Here is a 17,463-nt window from a genome sequence, read left to right as displayed (position 1 = left end):
AGCTTCCCAGCTAGGACTTCTAGTTGGGACCTCAACTTTAAATAATGACCTTTATAGATTTCAGTTATACTTCCCTTTTAAATAAAAGTTTAAAAGATACGTACACTTTAGTTTCATAGTCCTTCCAAGCTTTATCAAAGGGTTTTTTCAGGTCCTGTCAAGAAAAAGATACAGTTATTTACATGAAAAATACTGTGGATATAACGATGAATACACACCTTGGCCATTTCCAGCACCTACTAGAATAAGAGATTCCACTCTTTCTTGAATAGCTCACCTAAGGATTGTGTAAAAGCAATCTTGCACACAGGAAAAACAATCTTGTACACAGAATTAATACACTCATGTTTTTAAAAGCATCTCTTGGATGCTTTTTACTATGCTTTTTACAGCTCCACTTTACTCCTTAAAAGGTATAACCACATATCATCCCAAGAGCACACTATGCAATTAATCAAATTCACTATTTTCTCATCATTCTACCTCTGGCTCCACTGGAAAGAAGCGTCTGTCCTGAGGCTGTGGTATAGCCTTGGCCAAGGGCTTGATTCATCCCACTAAAGTTGAAGAAACCAATTTCCCACTGACTTATAGGCCATATGGCTCCACATAACTAATTCTGTGAGAATTTTGGATTACTTATGTTCGAAATTCCTTTATTTTTCCCTCTGAAGAAGCCAATTTGGATAAAATCATCTTAACACGTTGTAAAATTATTTCACTGATGTCTAAAAATGCAGCAGTTGAAATTCTGCTCGAGTTCAAAAGATTAGCCAACTACAGAAAAAACATTAACTGTCAGACACGGGAAAAACTTTGCAACTACAGATTAGGAACTAATTCTTACATGTCAGCTAGTTATTTTGACAATTTTGAAATTAATTAAAGCAGCACTTGATTATTTTCTCAAGTCAGGAACATGTGGCAAACACTGTATTATAATAAATGTATTTATTCTGACATAAAGAGAAGAACAAGAGGAGTGAAATGTGGTAAGCAAGCAAGGCAAAGATAATAAGCCTATCTTACTAAATAAGCTCTTTCTCCTCTAGTAATTTACAGAGACCATTTTTAGACTATGTGCATTTTTCTTCTTCCTTCTATGTCCTAGAACAATAGCTGCCAGTCGCTTCCTGTTTGCTCAGTAGTAAACAAAGCGTAAGCCAAATAAATTTGTTGGCTATAGGCTTTGAAATTTATTATAAACATATCATCATTTGAGTCCTAAGTTATTATTATTTCAAATACAAAATATCCTCAGGGCACAAACAGATTTCAGCTTTGTTAAGAAAAATCCTATTCTCATGCACTCTAATGTGTATTTCTTAACAATCCGTATAGTTTCAGGTAAGTTTAGAATGCTAAATAAATATATTAATAATAATCCTTTTAGATAAAGTACTACCTCCAAAACTATGTAAATATCTAAATTCTCACACCTCTTTCTCTGCTTATCTTCTATATCTCAGGGCTGCTTTGAAAGCTTCTCAAATGTTGTTTTGTATACATAGTCAATAGCATGTGGGAGAAGGGAAGATTCAATTCGCCAAACAAAAAAAAAAATTCTTGTTTATTAAGCTAATACATTCCTTTAGCATCCCATGCCTTTCATCAAATAAGATTAACACACTAGCTAAATGTATTTATTGTACCAACAATAATTTTATATATAAACAAGAATAGAAACATACCCCTTTTACCCCTTTCAGATCTCCCTTCAGCAAACTATCCAATGGAAAAGTGATTATGTTGTTCATATTCTGAATCTGTAACAAGAAAATTACATCAAAACTTTTAATACATTTTAATGCAGAACATACTTTCTGAAATGTGTGAAATGAGACAGAGTTTCACAAAGAAATCTTAGATATTATTTTTCTAGCCCTGCTTTATGAAGATTTTATCAGTACAGCCAGCAATCAAAGGTGGAAGCAACATAAGTTAATTAAACTTACTTTGGAAACACTATAACCCCAGCCAGCAGGAAACCTGCAGAATTACCACTGATGATAAATATCTCATCCAACACTTATTGCAAAGTAAGACTGCTAATTTTCACATTGCCTGATTTCACTGTTTAAATTATATGAAAACAATCATACAATTTTGTCAGCACTTACATATTTTAAGTTCATCAGTATACTTCAAATTAATCTTGTTTATTCTCCATTCTCTTCAGACCTATTTCATAAAACATATCTGCTGCTCTCATAATACATGACATCTTACTCAGACAGAAATTATAAAGACAAAAAATGCTGGCCTGTAAAAAAGCCACTATTCAAATATTTTCTATGTATTTTTAAAATGAAACACATCTGCACTGTTTATCTCACAGAAATTTTCAAGTAAGGATTTTATGAGGTCTTCAGCACGCAAGTAATTCAAGAATAAACAAGTACTTCAAGAAGAAAAAAAAATTCGAATGAAGACAACAGTAAAATAACCATGGTTTTAGGTAAGCATCTCTACAATAATACTTTGATGAGGAAAAAGATTGAAGAAAGACAGTAGGAATAATACAGTAAGTAGCATACACAAGGAAAAGAGAGACTTCATGTCCAATCCTCTGTGATTCAGGGAAAATGTTTAAGGTATGTGCCATGATGTCTAGGCATAGAGTTTAAGCTGTAACAATTAAAATGGTTTGCACTGCAGAGTAAAAAACAGAGTATCTTGGAACCACATGATGGAAAAAAAATCAGAGTAACTTTTGCAGCAGTTTTGTGAAGGTTGCCTTTGGATGGGTTTCTTTTTTTGATGTTATTGATTTTTTCAAGAAGCACTGAAATGCATATATGAAGATGGACTTCAAACATTCAAAGTACAGAAATAACTTTGCATCGTGTAGCAACAAATGCTTCTGTTTCTTCAGGAACAATGTCAGGAACATCAAAGTCCTTTTTAGCATAACCCATCCAGAGAAGAAAGGACACTAACAGCAACTTAAAGAAAAAAAATATTTCCAGTTGTGATGCTTCAGACTCTCCAGAATGGAAAAATACAAAACATTACCACCCTATAGTTACTTGGTGGCCTCACTAGAACATACTCAGGGGTCTCTCTCTCCAGTGGTACTCAACAGCTGCTATTAAGACAAACAAAGCCCCCAAACCCCAACCCTTCCTCTTCAAAGATAATACCTTACTGTATTTGCTTGAAATTTTAGCCAACAATCAAAAAGAAAGTGAACATACCTCAATTTAAAATCTTAAACAAATTGTCTCTACATGGGAAGGTTGAAGAAATATAGAAAATCTGGTCTCTAACTCTTACCACAAATCACATTTCCCCTCCTCCACCCTACTTTTCATCTCCCTCAAAAAGCTGCAGGACACAACCACAATCCCTTAGAATCAACGAGTTAAATTTCAACTCTCTGTGTTTGTTTTTAAAATAATTCCTATAAAACCTGAATGAGTTACATATACACATGCTTAGCTGGCAGTGCTGGAAACCATCCATCTCCTAAGTTCTCAGTAGTACTACAACATCTGCATATCACCGTAACCATGCTCAAAGTTAATAAAATTATACATTGTAGGTACAGGAGATAAGTGAAATTGTTTAAGTCACATAAAACTTAGGTAAAAAAATAAAAACTTCCAGAAAAAGACAGATGGAACACGCACACCTAGGGGCATGCACATCCAGAACGGCTATCTAGGTAGAGAAGCAGAAGAGGCCTCATCTAAGATCCCATCCTTTGCAAAGTTTTCTACTTTGTTATTCTACTTTCTTAGTATGATGCAGTCAAAAGTCTAACCTAAAGATCAATACTTTCATAGCCTCCATTTAATTATTCTTCAAATCCAGATAATTTGGCACAAAGCAAGAGTAAAGAATTTCTCAACAGCAGACTCAAGATAACTAGTTTTTCCTTAAGTCAGAAAAGAAAAAAATCATAAAACCATAAAATGGTTTAGGTTGGAAGGGACCTTGAAGATCATCTTGTTCCAACTCCCCTGCCATAGGTAGGGACACCATCTACTAGACCAGGTAAAAATGTCAGACCCTCACATATTAACCCAGACATATTAATATAAACATCTAGCAGCCTCCAAAACAGTTCTGGATGTTTCCCACAATTTCAAGTCATGGGGCCTGAAAGTACAAAGTGACTTTCAGAAAAGAATAGGATAAAGAAACCAATATTCTTTTAAAAAGTTTGGAGAACGTTTGCCTACTCAAATCAATTCCTTCTGTGTGCCATCACTTGTGTATTACTACCAGTCTATTGTATTCCCTGTGCTCCTATTTCACTTGCAACAAATGTAAACATACATAATACATGAACTTGTCATTATTAACCTAGTTAGATGAATCATACTTGCTCATATTTATAAATCAGTAAGCGGGATACAGAAGAAAGATCTTACATGTTTTTCCCTTTTTTCTTGGGAAGCTTAAGCTGAACTATCTAAAAATACAGACCCATTTTTGGCATGAGGAGAAGCATTAATATACTGCTGCTCCTACTCTGTGTGTATACAAGGAGTTAAAATGTATATAACTGCCTCTGCATTTTGACTATTTTATGTGTTAAAATATTCTTTAAAAAGATACATGCACAAAGGTACAGGAAAGCTTCACAGAAATTAGAATCATCCTGTGTCAGAGGAACATCAGCAAGTTTCATGTGTTTTTAAAAAAGGAAAGAAAAAAAAACACGTTAGTTGACCTGGTTTCCACTTTCAACACTGCTGCTTTGGCAGACTCGCAGTTTTCCTCTGACAGCTTCCAACAAGATAAGATGACAGAGACAGGGTAATAAATTAGAACTTCCTAGGTTGGAGAAGGCTCAGAGGAGGAGAAGAAGAAATGGCAGGAGGGAGAACATAAAAATAAACAAACATAGCTGCCAGAAGCATGGTAGAGGCAGCATGAAAGCCAACATTTGTGAGGGGAAAGAAGATTTTCAAGTAGTTTAAGAGCCTATGGCTAAACACTGAAGTTTTTCATTTGCCAGCCCTCCCGTTTATTTTAATGAGTCTTTTTCAGAAGAGCTTGAGATAGTGGTGTCTACAGTATTTCAATAGGTTTTGTTGTTTCCTAAATCCAAGCAAAAAAAGTTAAAAACTTTTCTTAAACATGCAGATAAGCAGAGTGGACCTTAATACATTTTTAACTGAAACTAAAATTCAGGCAGTTGAAAAGTGTATGATATGACTCCTATTGCCGTTACTAAACAGTAGATGTAGTCCATGTAGCTGGTTATGGGCTTCTCAACCACCAATGAACTTGGGTGTGCACAACTGATGGTAGTACTGCCTGCTGATAAATCATTGCTTAAGTTATTTTCTTTTTTTTTTTTTTTTTTTACTGCAAGCACTATTGGATTGAATACTTTTCCAAAAGTTTTCCCAGTAGTGTGAGCTTTAGTAGGACAATGTCAATGAACACAGCAGGGAGTAAATGGAAATCAGAACATCTGCTATAGACGAGACAGTTTGTTTGTCTGAACTTTAAGTTTTTTAGCATCTAACCCTAAGACTTCAGAAAATCATGTAACACAGACTTGTAGTGCAAACTTTCATCTTTGCACCATGCCTCCTCCCCACACAGGACACAACGCTGCTTTTCCTCTGTCCTCACCCCCTGCCCCACCTGCAGTGCAGTGGTGTGTCCCACAGCACAAACTGCATCCCACCAGGCTGGTGGCTGAGGTGGAACATCGCCCACCACCCGTGTGTGCTGTAGGAAAAGTGACTCCAGTGAAGCAGCAGCTGAACACCACTAAGTGCCCATATGGAGCTGCCACCTCAGCTGCCTAGAAAAATACCTTCACACAAGATACTGAGTGTTGCCGCCATGTACTACTTGGGAACAGCCCCAATACCACCACTGATACACAAACTACAGGCTGGCAATTTCACTATTAGGAAATGCAAATGCAAAATGTCAGGAAATACATTTTTAAAGGCATTCTTAAAAGCATAAGGTAAAGAATTTTAAAAGCAAAGGAGACTTGAGGTTATTCCAGCCCATCTTCCTTGCCAACGGAGGAAATTTCCCAAATTGCACATTTTCTAACCTAGGTTAAAACACCTAAGTGGTAGGCTTCCACCACTTTCTCTGGGACACTTCATCTAATATTTTCACAGTGAGACCCCATTTATATGCAATTTATTATTTTCCTCTTCCACAATCACAGTTATCTGTGAGGCAAACTATACCTTTCCAATTCTTCTAAGCTTTTTTCATAAATCAACCTCTTCAAGCCCTGATCATTTTTTCTTACTGTCCTCTGAATTTCTTCCAGTTGGATCAATATCTTTTTGGCAAAGAAGTAACGATAAGATTCCAGGTGAAGCCAAACCCATGCCACGAAGGAGTAATTGTTACATCTTGGTTTATATCTTTACAAGCGTAAATCAGTACTTATTTTTCTCCTCTCAGCATTAAGCCAATCTTTCCTCAAGTGTACCAGTGAAAAGCAGAAACAACACAACTTAAATCGTTAAGCTTCATCCATAATACTCCAACCTCAAATATGTCTATCTGTAGCTTTTTCTAGGCACTTAACTAAGGTGAGTCCTTCTAAAGTAAATATGCTTGTGAATGTTCAGGCACTAAACATCATTTTTAAAACCTTAGTCTGACCTATTATGCCAGAAAGAAAATTCTGGGCATAAATTTCTTAAGTTCATTATAGAATACAGACTAGATACTTCCTTCAATTTTGTTATTTGTTACCTTCTACACATAAGCAAATGTCCTTTCTTCTTACATTTAAAAAATGAAGTAAAACAGAAGCATATGGTCAGAAAAATATTATTGTTGTTCTTCCATTTTTCCTGGCTAAAAATCCAAGGATTATTAACAGAAAAGCCTCTCACATGGAATCTCTTTCTCCCAGCTACCTTCCACAAAGTGGAAATATCAGATTCCAGTCCTCTCAATCCAGCACGTTTGATTAGCTTTGAATTTAAATAAATGAAAAAGAAAGGACAAGAGTATAAAGAAAAACAACAGAAACAGAAAAAGAAATTTGTTAAATAGATACTTCATCTCAAATGCCTTTTCAAGGAATGCTGACAAAGATGGCAGGCAACTACAGATTTATTTCTTCTTGGTGAAGAAATCTAATAGGATTTAACGGAAAAAATATTTTAAGTGCAAACACATTGCAATGGGCCTTTCCTTCTCCTAACATTTTTTCATATTAAGACTCACACCTTTATCAATTGGCACTAAATTTATTAGGAAGACAGAGTAATTAACACTATAAGCAAGTGCCATACAGACCTAACCTACCTGGGAACTGTGGGTGCTACCATTCCACCAGGAATTAGCACCAAGGTTACCATCAAGAAGCAATACTGTACATGCCACAAAAGGTACTGTATTACCTATGAAAATGCCTCTAGTATTTTCTGATAGTTCACGACTACCAAAAAGGACATACGAATCACTTGGTCTTCTTAAAAACATTTCTAATCCAGAAGAAGTTCAAGAAAAATTTGTAGCTTGATAATTGAGCTATGGCAAGAGAAAAAAAAATGCTCAGTATATCATAAACTGATCCAAACAATGTGTTAGAAAGGCTAAAATGAGTAGTTACAAGGACCTGATATGCAGTAAATGTCATTTCACTTCTTTTCTTAAAGATATATTTTATAGATCACTTCAAATGTGAAGAACCAAGGTTTTTCAAAGGGTTTTTAGAGTTTTAAGCACTATTTAAAAGTACACACATAAAAGAAACATAGCAAAACACATATAAAACCCCAAGACCTGAACTTTAACTTGAATAGTTTACAGTTGAATAATTGGATTCCAAGAAAAAAACCCTTCAGATGTTAATGAAATATTTTAAAACACTGATGCCTTGATAAGTCCACAAAAACATCAGTGTCTTTTGGGAAAGATTTAAAAACAATAGAGAAAACAAGAACCTAAAATCCTTGTTAATGCAGAAGAACTTTACAACAGCTTTCCTTTAGGTTATTAAAGACAAGTTTAAGGAAAACCTTTTTGCAGAAGCACTTTAGAGCTACAGCTCTAAATGCCACCCAGGCCAGAGCTGACAGAACACATCAGCTTCTTGAAACAATAGCAAAATATACGACAAAGCAAAACTTGACAGTAGCCCTAAAGCTTTGCCAGTGTTAATAGCTCTGGCATCTGCTCCAGTCTGAACACATCCTCTCACCACCTTGCACATTCCCCACTCATTTCAGCTAACATCTTCTGTGGAAACTGTGCCCTATGAAACTCCAGGGAAAGGTCTATTTAAAAAGGTATCTTTCAGAATGTTTTTTTAACAGCAGCAGGTTGTATGGCCCTGGCTACATTTTTGATGAAACTATTCATCAAAATACTAGGAGGAACGACTGAGGGAACTGGGGTTGTTTAGCCTGGAGAAGAGGAGGCTGAGGGGAGACCTTATCGCTCTGTATAACTATCTGAAAGGAGGTTGTAGAGAGGTGGGGGCTGACCTCTTCTCCCAAGTGACAAGTGATAGTATGAGAGAAAATGGGTTCAAGTTATGCCAGACAAGGTTTAGGCTGGATATTAGGAATTTTTTTTTCACTGAAAGGGTTATTAAACATTGGAATAGGCTGCCCAGGGAGGTGGTGGATTCGCCATCCCTGGAGGTGCTTAAAAAAAAGGGTAGATGTGGTACTTGAGGACATGGTTTAGAAGTGGTTTTGTCAGGGTAGGTTAATGGTTGGACTTGATGATCTTAAAGGACCTTTCCAACCTCAGCAATTCTATGATTTACAACCAAAATATGTTTGGTGCTACAAGGAAACACCAGAGCAGAAGGATGTTTTTACTGCCAACGTGCTTAAACCGTTCAGTTGGATACTTCACCAGACTGTGAGAATGCACAGGGCTTGTTTCATACATGACTATGGCTATAAAAAAACCTTACAGAGACCTGTCCTTCACCAGACAGTACTAAAGAAGAGAGCAGGTGCCTATGCTCTTGCAATGTAAATAAAACCCCCAAAATTACATTCATACCCATGCAAAAGTATTTGCTTTAAAAATAGAGAAAAGTCAACACCACAAACTGAGAAAAACTAAAGACTTAGCTACTGTCTCATGACATATCTTCTTATACATATAAACTGAAGCAAAATACATAGTTGCTAGTGATAAAGCAGTACACAGCAAAGAGATTTGGAAATATTCCTTGGACAAGACACACAAACCACTTACATGGAAAAGAAAACATAATAAAAACATGCATCCCACTTCCTATAGATATTTATTTTGGTTTTATTTTCCTTTCCAGTTTGTGGAAGAAAAGTTATTCTTGCCAGAAATATTTTGCAAAGATAGTAATTACTGGTTTTAAGAGAATGAATAGTTATGATTTTTGGTAAAATAGCAACATTTTTTAGCTTTTAAGTCTTCTTGAAATACAATACATTGAAAGGTTTTTCTGGGGAGGGGGTGCAGCTTCTAGTAGATTGCTTTTTAAAACCACCTAAATGTCACATTTCCCAGATCCATTTGCCTAATGAAGTCACCATATTGCAATTAATATATGGTAGAGAAGGGTTTTTTTTAGTCAACAGAAGGCATCAATTCGAAGACCCATTCTATTTCCCCTTCCATATGAGCAGTCTGCCTCTGTATGGGAGAGTCAGGATAACTGACTGACTCGCACTCAATAAGGATGCCTCTTCTGATACGTAATCTCAGATAATATTTGTACATCCAGAGATATTCAAATCAATATGACCAATATGAAATACATTTCACTGTTGATAAATACATTTGGGGCTAGATGTTCTCTCATCAATATCACGACAGGGTAAACAGAGAGGATACTAGCAGGGAGTGAATGAGACTGCCCTAAATTCCATCAGCTGGAAACATTCCCCGAAGAACCTATTATGACCAGCTGGCTGCAAACTACAGACATTTGGTCTAGACTCACAAAAGCATTTGATGTGTCTCCATTCCATTGATTTCAGCAGGCACACTTTTAAACGTTTGTAGGAATCTGGGTCATTTTCCCTTCCTAGGCCCTGGTTTAAGAGTTTTGTGGCTTCAAGTAAATTCGGGACTTACTCTGACATGGGAAAGCTCCAGCTAGTAGAATGTAGTCAGAATCTGCTTTTTGCGCCCTCTGATTAATGTGAAATTGAGGCTGAAAATTCTCCATTCATGATTAAAACTCCCATTCTTCCATTTGGCTCCATCCCATTTGGCTCACTGAAGAGTGCTTTTAAGCCTTACTGGCTTCAGTTGCAGGACTAGTCCCCAGTGGACACTATTGTCATTATAGCATTATGTTTGATTTTGTTTTCCCGACTCTCTACCCTGAGAAGCAAGAGACTGTCTCTTCCAGGGACACTAAAATCTCCCTTTATAAATACAAACGGAAAGTGTGAAAAAGTAAAGTAAAAGCAACATGAATATGGAGTAAACCAAGTCGGGTTTTGCTGGTTTTACAATGTTAAAGCAAATTGATACGTGTTTTATAATGCATGTTATAACTACTTTATTGTGGTAAGCTTTTAGAGATGAAAATTGTTGGAAGAGGGTTTTTTGTTGGGTTTGTTTGGGTTTTGTGGTGTTTTGGGTTTTTTTGTTTTGGTTTTGGGGTTTTTTTGAGTTTTGAGTTTTGCAAGGGGAAAGGCCAGGGCATGAGACATTTTCCTAAGCCAAGAATTTTTTTAAACACAGTGGTTGCTAAAACACAAATTGTCTTCAATGTGAAGAGATGTTATAATTCAGAAATACAGCCTTTGTAATGGCCTTAAAATTTCAACATGTTTTTCTTAAGTAATTCTTACCAAATTTTTGAAGAGTGCAGTTAATTCCTTTGTAAACACAGAAAATTTTAAAAACGCTGTTCCCAAATCTGGGTCATCCCTGCAAACACAGTTGCCTCCAAATTTCTCCAGTGCTTGTGTATACTGTTCTTCATTTTCCACATGAGCTTCAAAAAGAGAAAACCGTGAAAATATCAGCAGTAGATAAAGGTTACTGAAATTACAATAAATAAACATTTTTTATAAGATTTCTTGCTAAAAATGTTTACTTGCAACAATAAACATTTATTATTTATATTTTAACACTGATATGCCAGAAGTATGACATATCTCACTAACTCTGGTTTATGTGTATCTATTCACATGCTGTACAAATGATGTGTCATCAAGACAAGACAATCATCTGACACATACCCACTCTAGAGAGACCCACAGTATTTCTACACCGTACCAGAGACCACATAACAATTCCCAACTCCTATAGTGAACTTTTAGAGTCTTTTATTAACACACACTAATTTTAACTGGGTGCTGTTATGTTTAATTGTGTGCTGAACAAAGAAACAGAGGAGATCAAGCGTGTTGGCAAACTCCTGGATCTCTACAATAAAAGGCAAGAAATCACATAAGACACTCAGGTGATCTTAGGAAAGAAGCGAGACTACATTACAGATGAGGACAAAACCTGTATCTATGTTAGCTCTCCAATTCAGAGCAGCAGTGGGGATCCGCAGCAAATCCTAGCATCCTGCATTTACCACAGGCCAGCTCAGTTCTCAAAGCAATTTTGGTTCACAACAACTAGATTTTTTTCTGAGACAATGAAACCAGCAGCTCTGCCCCAGAAGTGGTCCAGTGCTTAATGGAGACAGCAAGTTCTGAATCTGTGTGGGCTGCACCAATGCAAGTCATCCAGCACACGCCTAGTGCTTCTGCCCTTCAGAAAGCTTTGAGCTGCACATGTTGAGGGGTTATTCAGCCCAGAGAATGAGATGAAATCTAGGCCTAAGGCAAGTTCCCCTGATTCAAATACATAGGAAACCTGAGGGGCCTCAGTCTTAACTACTCTGACCTACTGATTAACTCCTAGGACACCAGACTACTTGCTCGTGTAGACAAGCATAAAAAGTCCCTGTCAATTTGATGTGTGGAATAAAATATAAAGTCTTTTTGAACCCAAGCTTAGTGACCATATCAAGCTTAAGCACATGGACAAAGCACACCAAGTCGGTATTTCAGAAAGTTAATGTTGCCTATTTCTTATTCTAGCTTTGGCCAATTTCTAACCCTTCAAAGGAAGCCAGGAAAAAACCCCACACCCTAGAATACAAATTATGCATTAATAAGAACAAAGACCCTTTCTTGGTCATTACTTGAGACCAACATATACCCTGAAGATTATTTAGAGAGGATTAATCTGTTCAAACACGCAATGATCCAGCTTCATTTCAAGCTCATTTGTATACATCAACACATTTAATATCCAAAGGATTCTTGATGCAATGTCCTTTCTCCAAATTTCTATGAATTAGTTATACAACCTGTTCAATAAACCTAGCATGCTCCAACTTAAAAACAAACCTGTCTGTTCACATTCCGATTTGGACAGCCATTCAAGAACTTTATTTCTCAAGTAGCTACAAATTTTCTTTAATTTCCAATATATGAAACTAAAACCCTGCAGAGTATAATACCATGTAATTGAACACTGTCATAATGTACATGCAGAATTACATTACACAAACAGCATTAATTCTACAAGTTTCTACCCTAAGCACTTGAATTTGCATCCTGTAAAAGAATGTTTGCATGTAGCCGTTCAGTTTAAAAACTAAGTCCTAGCACTGAACTGTACTTCTTTTTCCTCAGCATCAACAGCAGGGGCTGAGCACTCACTAAACGTTTTGCTACTTGAGCTGTAGGATGAAGTAAGGGTGTTCAACTAACACTGTTGTGTGACGTACACACACGTGAAGAAGCTTTGAACAAACCGGCAGACAGCAAAAGCCAGGATGTGGCAGGTCGCAACTCCTCTAGCTCACACAGCTACCCATTAAGTTGAGTTATTTCCTTGTTACTTTCTGCATTCTTACTGCTTCCTGTATCCAGCTTAGCGTATTTGAACCCAGGGGAGGGTGGAAGGTCAGGGCACAATTCATACAGCAAAAAGAGAAGGCTGCCACTGCATGAAAACAAGGTGAAAAGATTCCTACCATTAATTGTTGTAGTTAGATGTTCAATCAGCAGCTGAATCATGCTGACTTTTTGCCTTAGGAAACAGAGCTTTCTGTTCCATACAGCATCCCCAAGAGTTTTCTATTCCCCAGCATCCTAGGGACGGTTCTTCTGGATCTATGTATCAGATTAAACAAAGCCAACAAACCAGCAGCTCAACAGCAGTTCTGAGACATTCCTCAGAATGTTGGTAGTTACTGCAGCAATACTATCAGCTGAGCTGGTACTCCACAAGTGCTTCTGAAGAAAAAAATTATATTTTTTCACGGAACCCTCCAAAATACTGTTCCTGCCCTATGGTTTCTTCCTGATAGATTTTAAAAGTTTCTCAACAAACAAAAGGTTTGGAATCTACCAAAAAAAAAAAAAACACCCAGAAATCTGAGCCAGGTTTTTTTGAGGTTTTAAAGGCTTTTTTTAAGTAAGAAACTAAATTATGTACAAATTGGAGTTACTATCTAATCCTCCATAATGGTTTCTAAATTCACACATTACAAAAGAAAGCAAAGCCATGTATACTTACTACTCAGGGAACCAATATTAAAAATCAAGTAACTGAGTTCTTATGAGTGCAGGGCCACAGATTTGTTTTCCCAAAAGAAACCCCAAGGGCTGGCAAGTGGTTGGGTTAGTGATATTTCTGCTGGTTGAAGCGAAATCCCCCCCAAACCTTTACTGTAAAGATTCACCAGCATGCATTTAAAAACTAGGGAAGGTATTGATTTTATGCAAGAACTGTAGTGGTTTGCTACAATGCTCTAACAAGTACACTGCTTATGAGGCATAGTCAAGCACTGAAAATTAAAAAAAAAAAAACAAACCAAAAAAAAACCCAACAAACACCCACCCAACAGAAAAGACAGAAGAAAGGGTGCCAAATATGTAAATATGTAACAGATGACACAGCTCCAGATGAATCTTAAACTGGACCTTCCACAATGCAAAGATAATAGCTTCGTTACATGAGGCAAGAAGGAACTTTCTTTCAATTAGCTGATAAGAATTACACCACACCACCAGTTCTTGTTATAACCTTGTATCTGAACATCAACATGCCCACAAGTTGTGTCAGATATTGGTGGCTCTCCAAGGTCACCAGGCCTATCTATTTTGCATATAATACAGGTTTTGTTAGCTCTAATTGCTATGAACTGCAAAGCGAGAACAAAAGACAAAAAACGCTGTTTCTTATCCACAAAAACAAATGCTGTTTCTTCTTCACAAAATGCTGCTGATCCACAAAAACAAAAGCTTCAGTTATTTTTTCAAAGAAGATAAACACACAAAACTCCACAAGATTGGCACACACATAGAAATGCACACAGCAACAGTTCTTTGTATTTTTATCAGCATTGTAAGAGAAATATCTGACTTTGCACATCACGACAATAAAAAATTGCAGCTCATCAGCTCTCTCTTGTCATGAAGTTCTCAACATACATAACTGGAAGCCACCAGGAAGGGTGAGGTTTCACAAAGCAGTAGAGCCGATATAGCTTCTTACTGCTGGCAAAGAGAGCAATTTCACCCCTCCCACGCCCTCAGCTCTCAATGATACATATGCTTTACCATTTCAGGTGCTCATCTAATCTCAGTTAAGTTGATTTCACTGCATATGCAGCTTTATATGAGCTAAAAATCTCATCTAGGGATCTGCCAAGCACCAGGGGTGGCAGAAGGAGCAGGTAGCCCAAACCTGGTGGAAAGAGAAGAGCACAGCTTCCCCACTTGGTAGCAGTATGCCAGCTAAATATGTTCAGCTACCTCACAAAACTTCATCCTTACTGAGCTCATGATCAAGCAGCTAGTTCAAGACCACTATTTAAAATGCACATTTTTCTCTTCTCAAGAGTTACCCACATAACTCTTCCTGATTCAATAAGACAACTGACTGCTTAAATCCTCCAATTTCACCAATATAAACTACCAGGAATTATTATGTACTTACCCAGACCAGATATGTTTATAGCTTTGACAGATTTCTTCATTTTATAGAGAACAGTTCGGTCAACATCCAGAGCCTAAAACGAGAAAAATTAAATGTGAAATACTGAATTGTCCTCTGGTAATCCTGTGCCCTGGAAATGTTCTGTAATTATAACACCATTATGTTAGTTAACTTTATTTCTGTAATTAATAAATTACTTGTCAGTTGCTTCCACCCCCATCCATACAACCTATTCTGTCCCCTCGTCCACCAAAACACACTTTCCCTCTTTTGATGGTGAACAGCATCATGCATACCCAGCACCATCTAAAATGAAACTATTTACACAGTGTTTTCTTCCTATGTTAAATTATTAGAGGTTAAAACAGTTTCAACCCATCGTACGTTCTGACACTGCTGAAGAAACAAGCAATATCACTTCCCCAGGCAGAATATTAAAAATGGAATTTAATTTCAGTTTTCCTGGATAATTTAGTTAATTAATTGCACTCCCAACCATATGAACTTTCTCACTGCTATGCTGAACAAAATAAATTGCATATCTCTTAAATATCTTTCACACATTTTATCACTTGGCAAAGCTTTCACCAAAACAACGTAAAAGTCAAGTTTAAATCCTCTCCAGAATTCTCAAGCACTTATAACCAATTTGTTTCAAAGAAAGAAGTGGAAGTAGGCAACACTTTTGCTTACTGAAGTAAAATATGGGCAGACCCAAAAATGTACCATTGTTCCAGAATGGAGAAGCAGAATTACGGTTATACAAATGATTAGTAAAAACCAAAACACAAACCTTGGTGAAACTCCAAGAAAATTTAAGTATGAGTTCCAGAGACAGTGATGTCTTTAGACCCCACTGAAGAATGATACCAAACACTACAAATTATATTACACCAAGAGCTGCTTAGCATGATACATGCTAAAAAAAACTAAACAAAAAGCACCAAATTCAGTCCAGTTTTCATTCAAAAGATTTCAGTGAATCACAGAAGCTACACATCTGACCTACCACTGTTTTGCTGTTAATAATTTGTGTAAGACAAATGATGCAGAAAAGTCAGTCCCTAGGACCCTATCCAATTATTTTAACATACTGAATGCAAAAAGAAATATTATGCCTCATATTTATGGGAGTATTCTTAAACTGAATCCATTCAGACCACAAATAGCTGGGCAAAATCTTTGCAGCATTCCATGGAAACCAACAGATTTAGATGTTGCCTTAACATTAACATTATAGCGTCATGGTACTGCTATATCCAGTGGAAGTTTTATCTCCAGCATCTTTATAGTTCACATCTGAAACATATTAGCAGGAAAAGTGCAGAGGCCTTTTCACCTGGAATTCTGAAGTACAGAGGAAGGTAAAAAAAAAACCAAACCCTTAGAAAGCCCATAAAAGTCACACCCTCTATTCACCCTCTTCAGCAATTTGAATTGCATCCACTATAACAAACCTGTATACAGTACAATCTCAAAGGTTAGATTAGTCACCTGTCTGGATGGGAGTACACGAAGTAAACTCCCTCATTGTGTATTCAGTGATTTCTAAAAATAACTTTAGAAAAACACCATCCGATCAGCTGACTACAGAGGAATGATAATTTCATCGACGACTGCATCAAAGGGCAATTACCCTCTTAGAGACAAAGCGAAAGGAATGTCTCCAACTACAAGCATTACAAATAACAGTCCAAAGAGAAGGCTGACAGCCAGAGACTTAAAAGTTACAGATTCAGTTCCCAGCTAAGTCTCAGATTTGTGTGTGCAGTTGATAAATTATTTAATCTCTGCACCTTAGTTTGGGGGAGGGGTAGAAGAAAAAAAACCACCAGTACTTAAAAAACAGAGGTGTTGGAAGGATAAATGCATTGGATGAATTATGAACCACTTGTCCTACTGTGGTCTGGGATCTAGATAGACCTATGGATTCATGAAAATCTTCTGGCCCATGACTGCCTCAGTCAGAAAGTTTTTCCCTTACTGACTCTTCGTAAAGGAAAAACTTCAGGTCCTCTTTCTCAACTGAAGTCATCATTTCAGTCTGCAACTTCTCTCAGGCAAGTCCCGCTTTCACTTGGATTAGGCAGTAGAAGAGCAAACCCATAAGGCACAGCATAGCCAGGGTCCAACAGAAATGATAGCTAATGGCCCTACCACACCAGTGATGACAATTCAAGAATCTAGCTATCTCAGCCAGCTAGTCCACATAAAAATTCAAAACAAAATAAAAAACAACCCACAAACACAGACAGTACTGAGGGCAACAGAACAAGCAAATGCTAAAGCCCTAATGTGGTGAAAATGCACAGGACTGTCAGGTCAGGCTTCCTTAGGTCCTCCCTTCTTCCCCTGCCTGCCTTTTCAGCTATGCCAGTGCAAGCGCTTGCGGGTACATGTCGTAAACCACTGAAGTGATCCGTGTTTAAAATGATGCGGGGGGGGGCAGTTATTTTTCAGTTGGGTAAACTTTCCAACTCACTATCAGGCAGCCCCCTGATAGAACACAACCAAATGGAAAAGACAATGGGAAAAACAGGA

The 17,463-nt window shown here is 37.1% G+C and overlaps 1 protein-coding gene across 1 annotated transcript in view; it reads right to left on the bottom strand.

The window, feature by feature from the left end:
• Nucleotides 1-17,463, bottom strand: part of ASAP2 (ArfGAP with SH3 domain, ankyrin repeat and PH domain 2) — a 165,003-nt gene that overhangs the window by 51,393 nt on the left and 96,147 nt on the right. The window contains 4 exon segments of the mRNA XM_009893265.1: nt 105-154; nt 1,692-1,766; nt 10,761-10,906; nt 14,923-14,995. Of these exon segments, the coding sequence (XP_009891567.1) occupies nt 105-154; nt 1,692-1,766; nt 10,761-10,906; nt 14,923-14,995 (344 nt within the window).

The sequence above is a fragment of the Charadrius vociferus genome, unplaced genomic scaffold, assembly GCF_000708025.1.
Source record: "Charadrius vociferus isolate BGI_N301 unplaced genomic scaffold, ASM70802v2 scaffold269, whole genome shotgun sequence".
NCBI lineage: Eukaryota > Metazoa > Chordata > Aves > Charadriiformes > Charadriidae > Charadrius > Charadrius vociferus.
The sequence above is the reverse complement of the archived record's forward strand: the minus strand, read 5'-3'. Positions and strand labels throughout refer to the sequence as shown.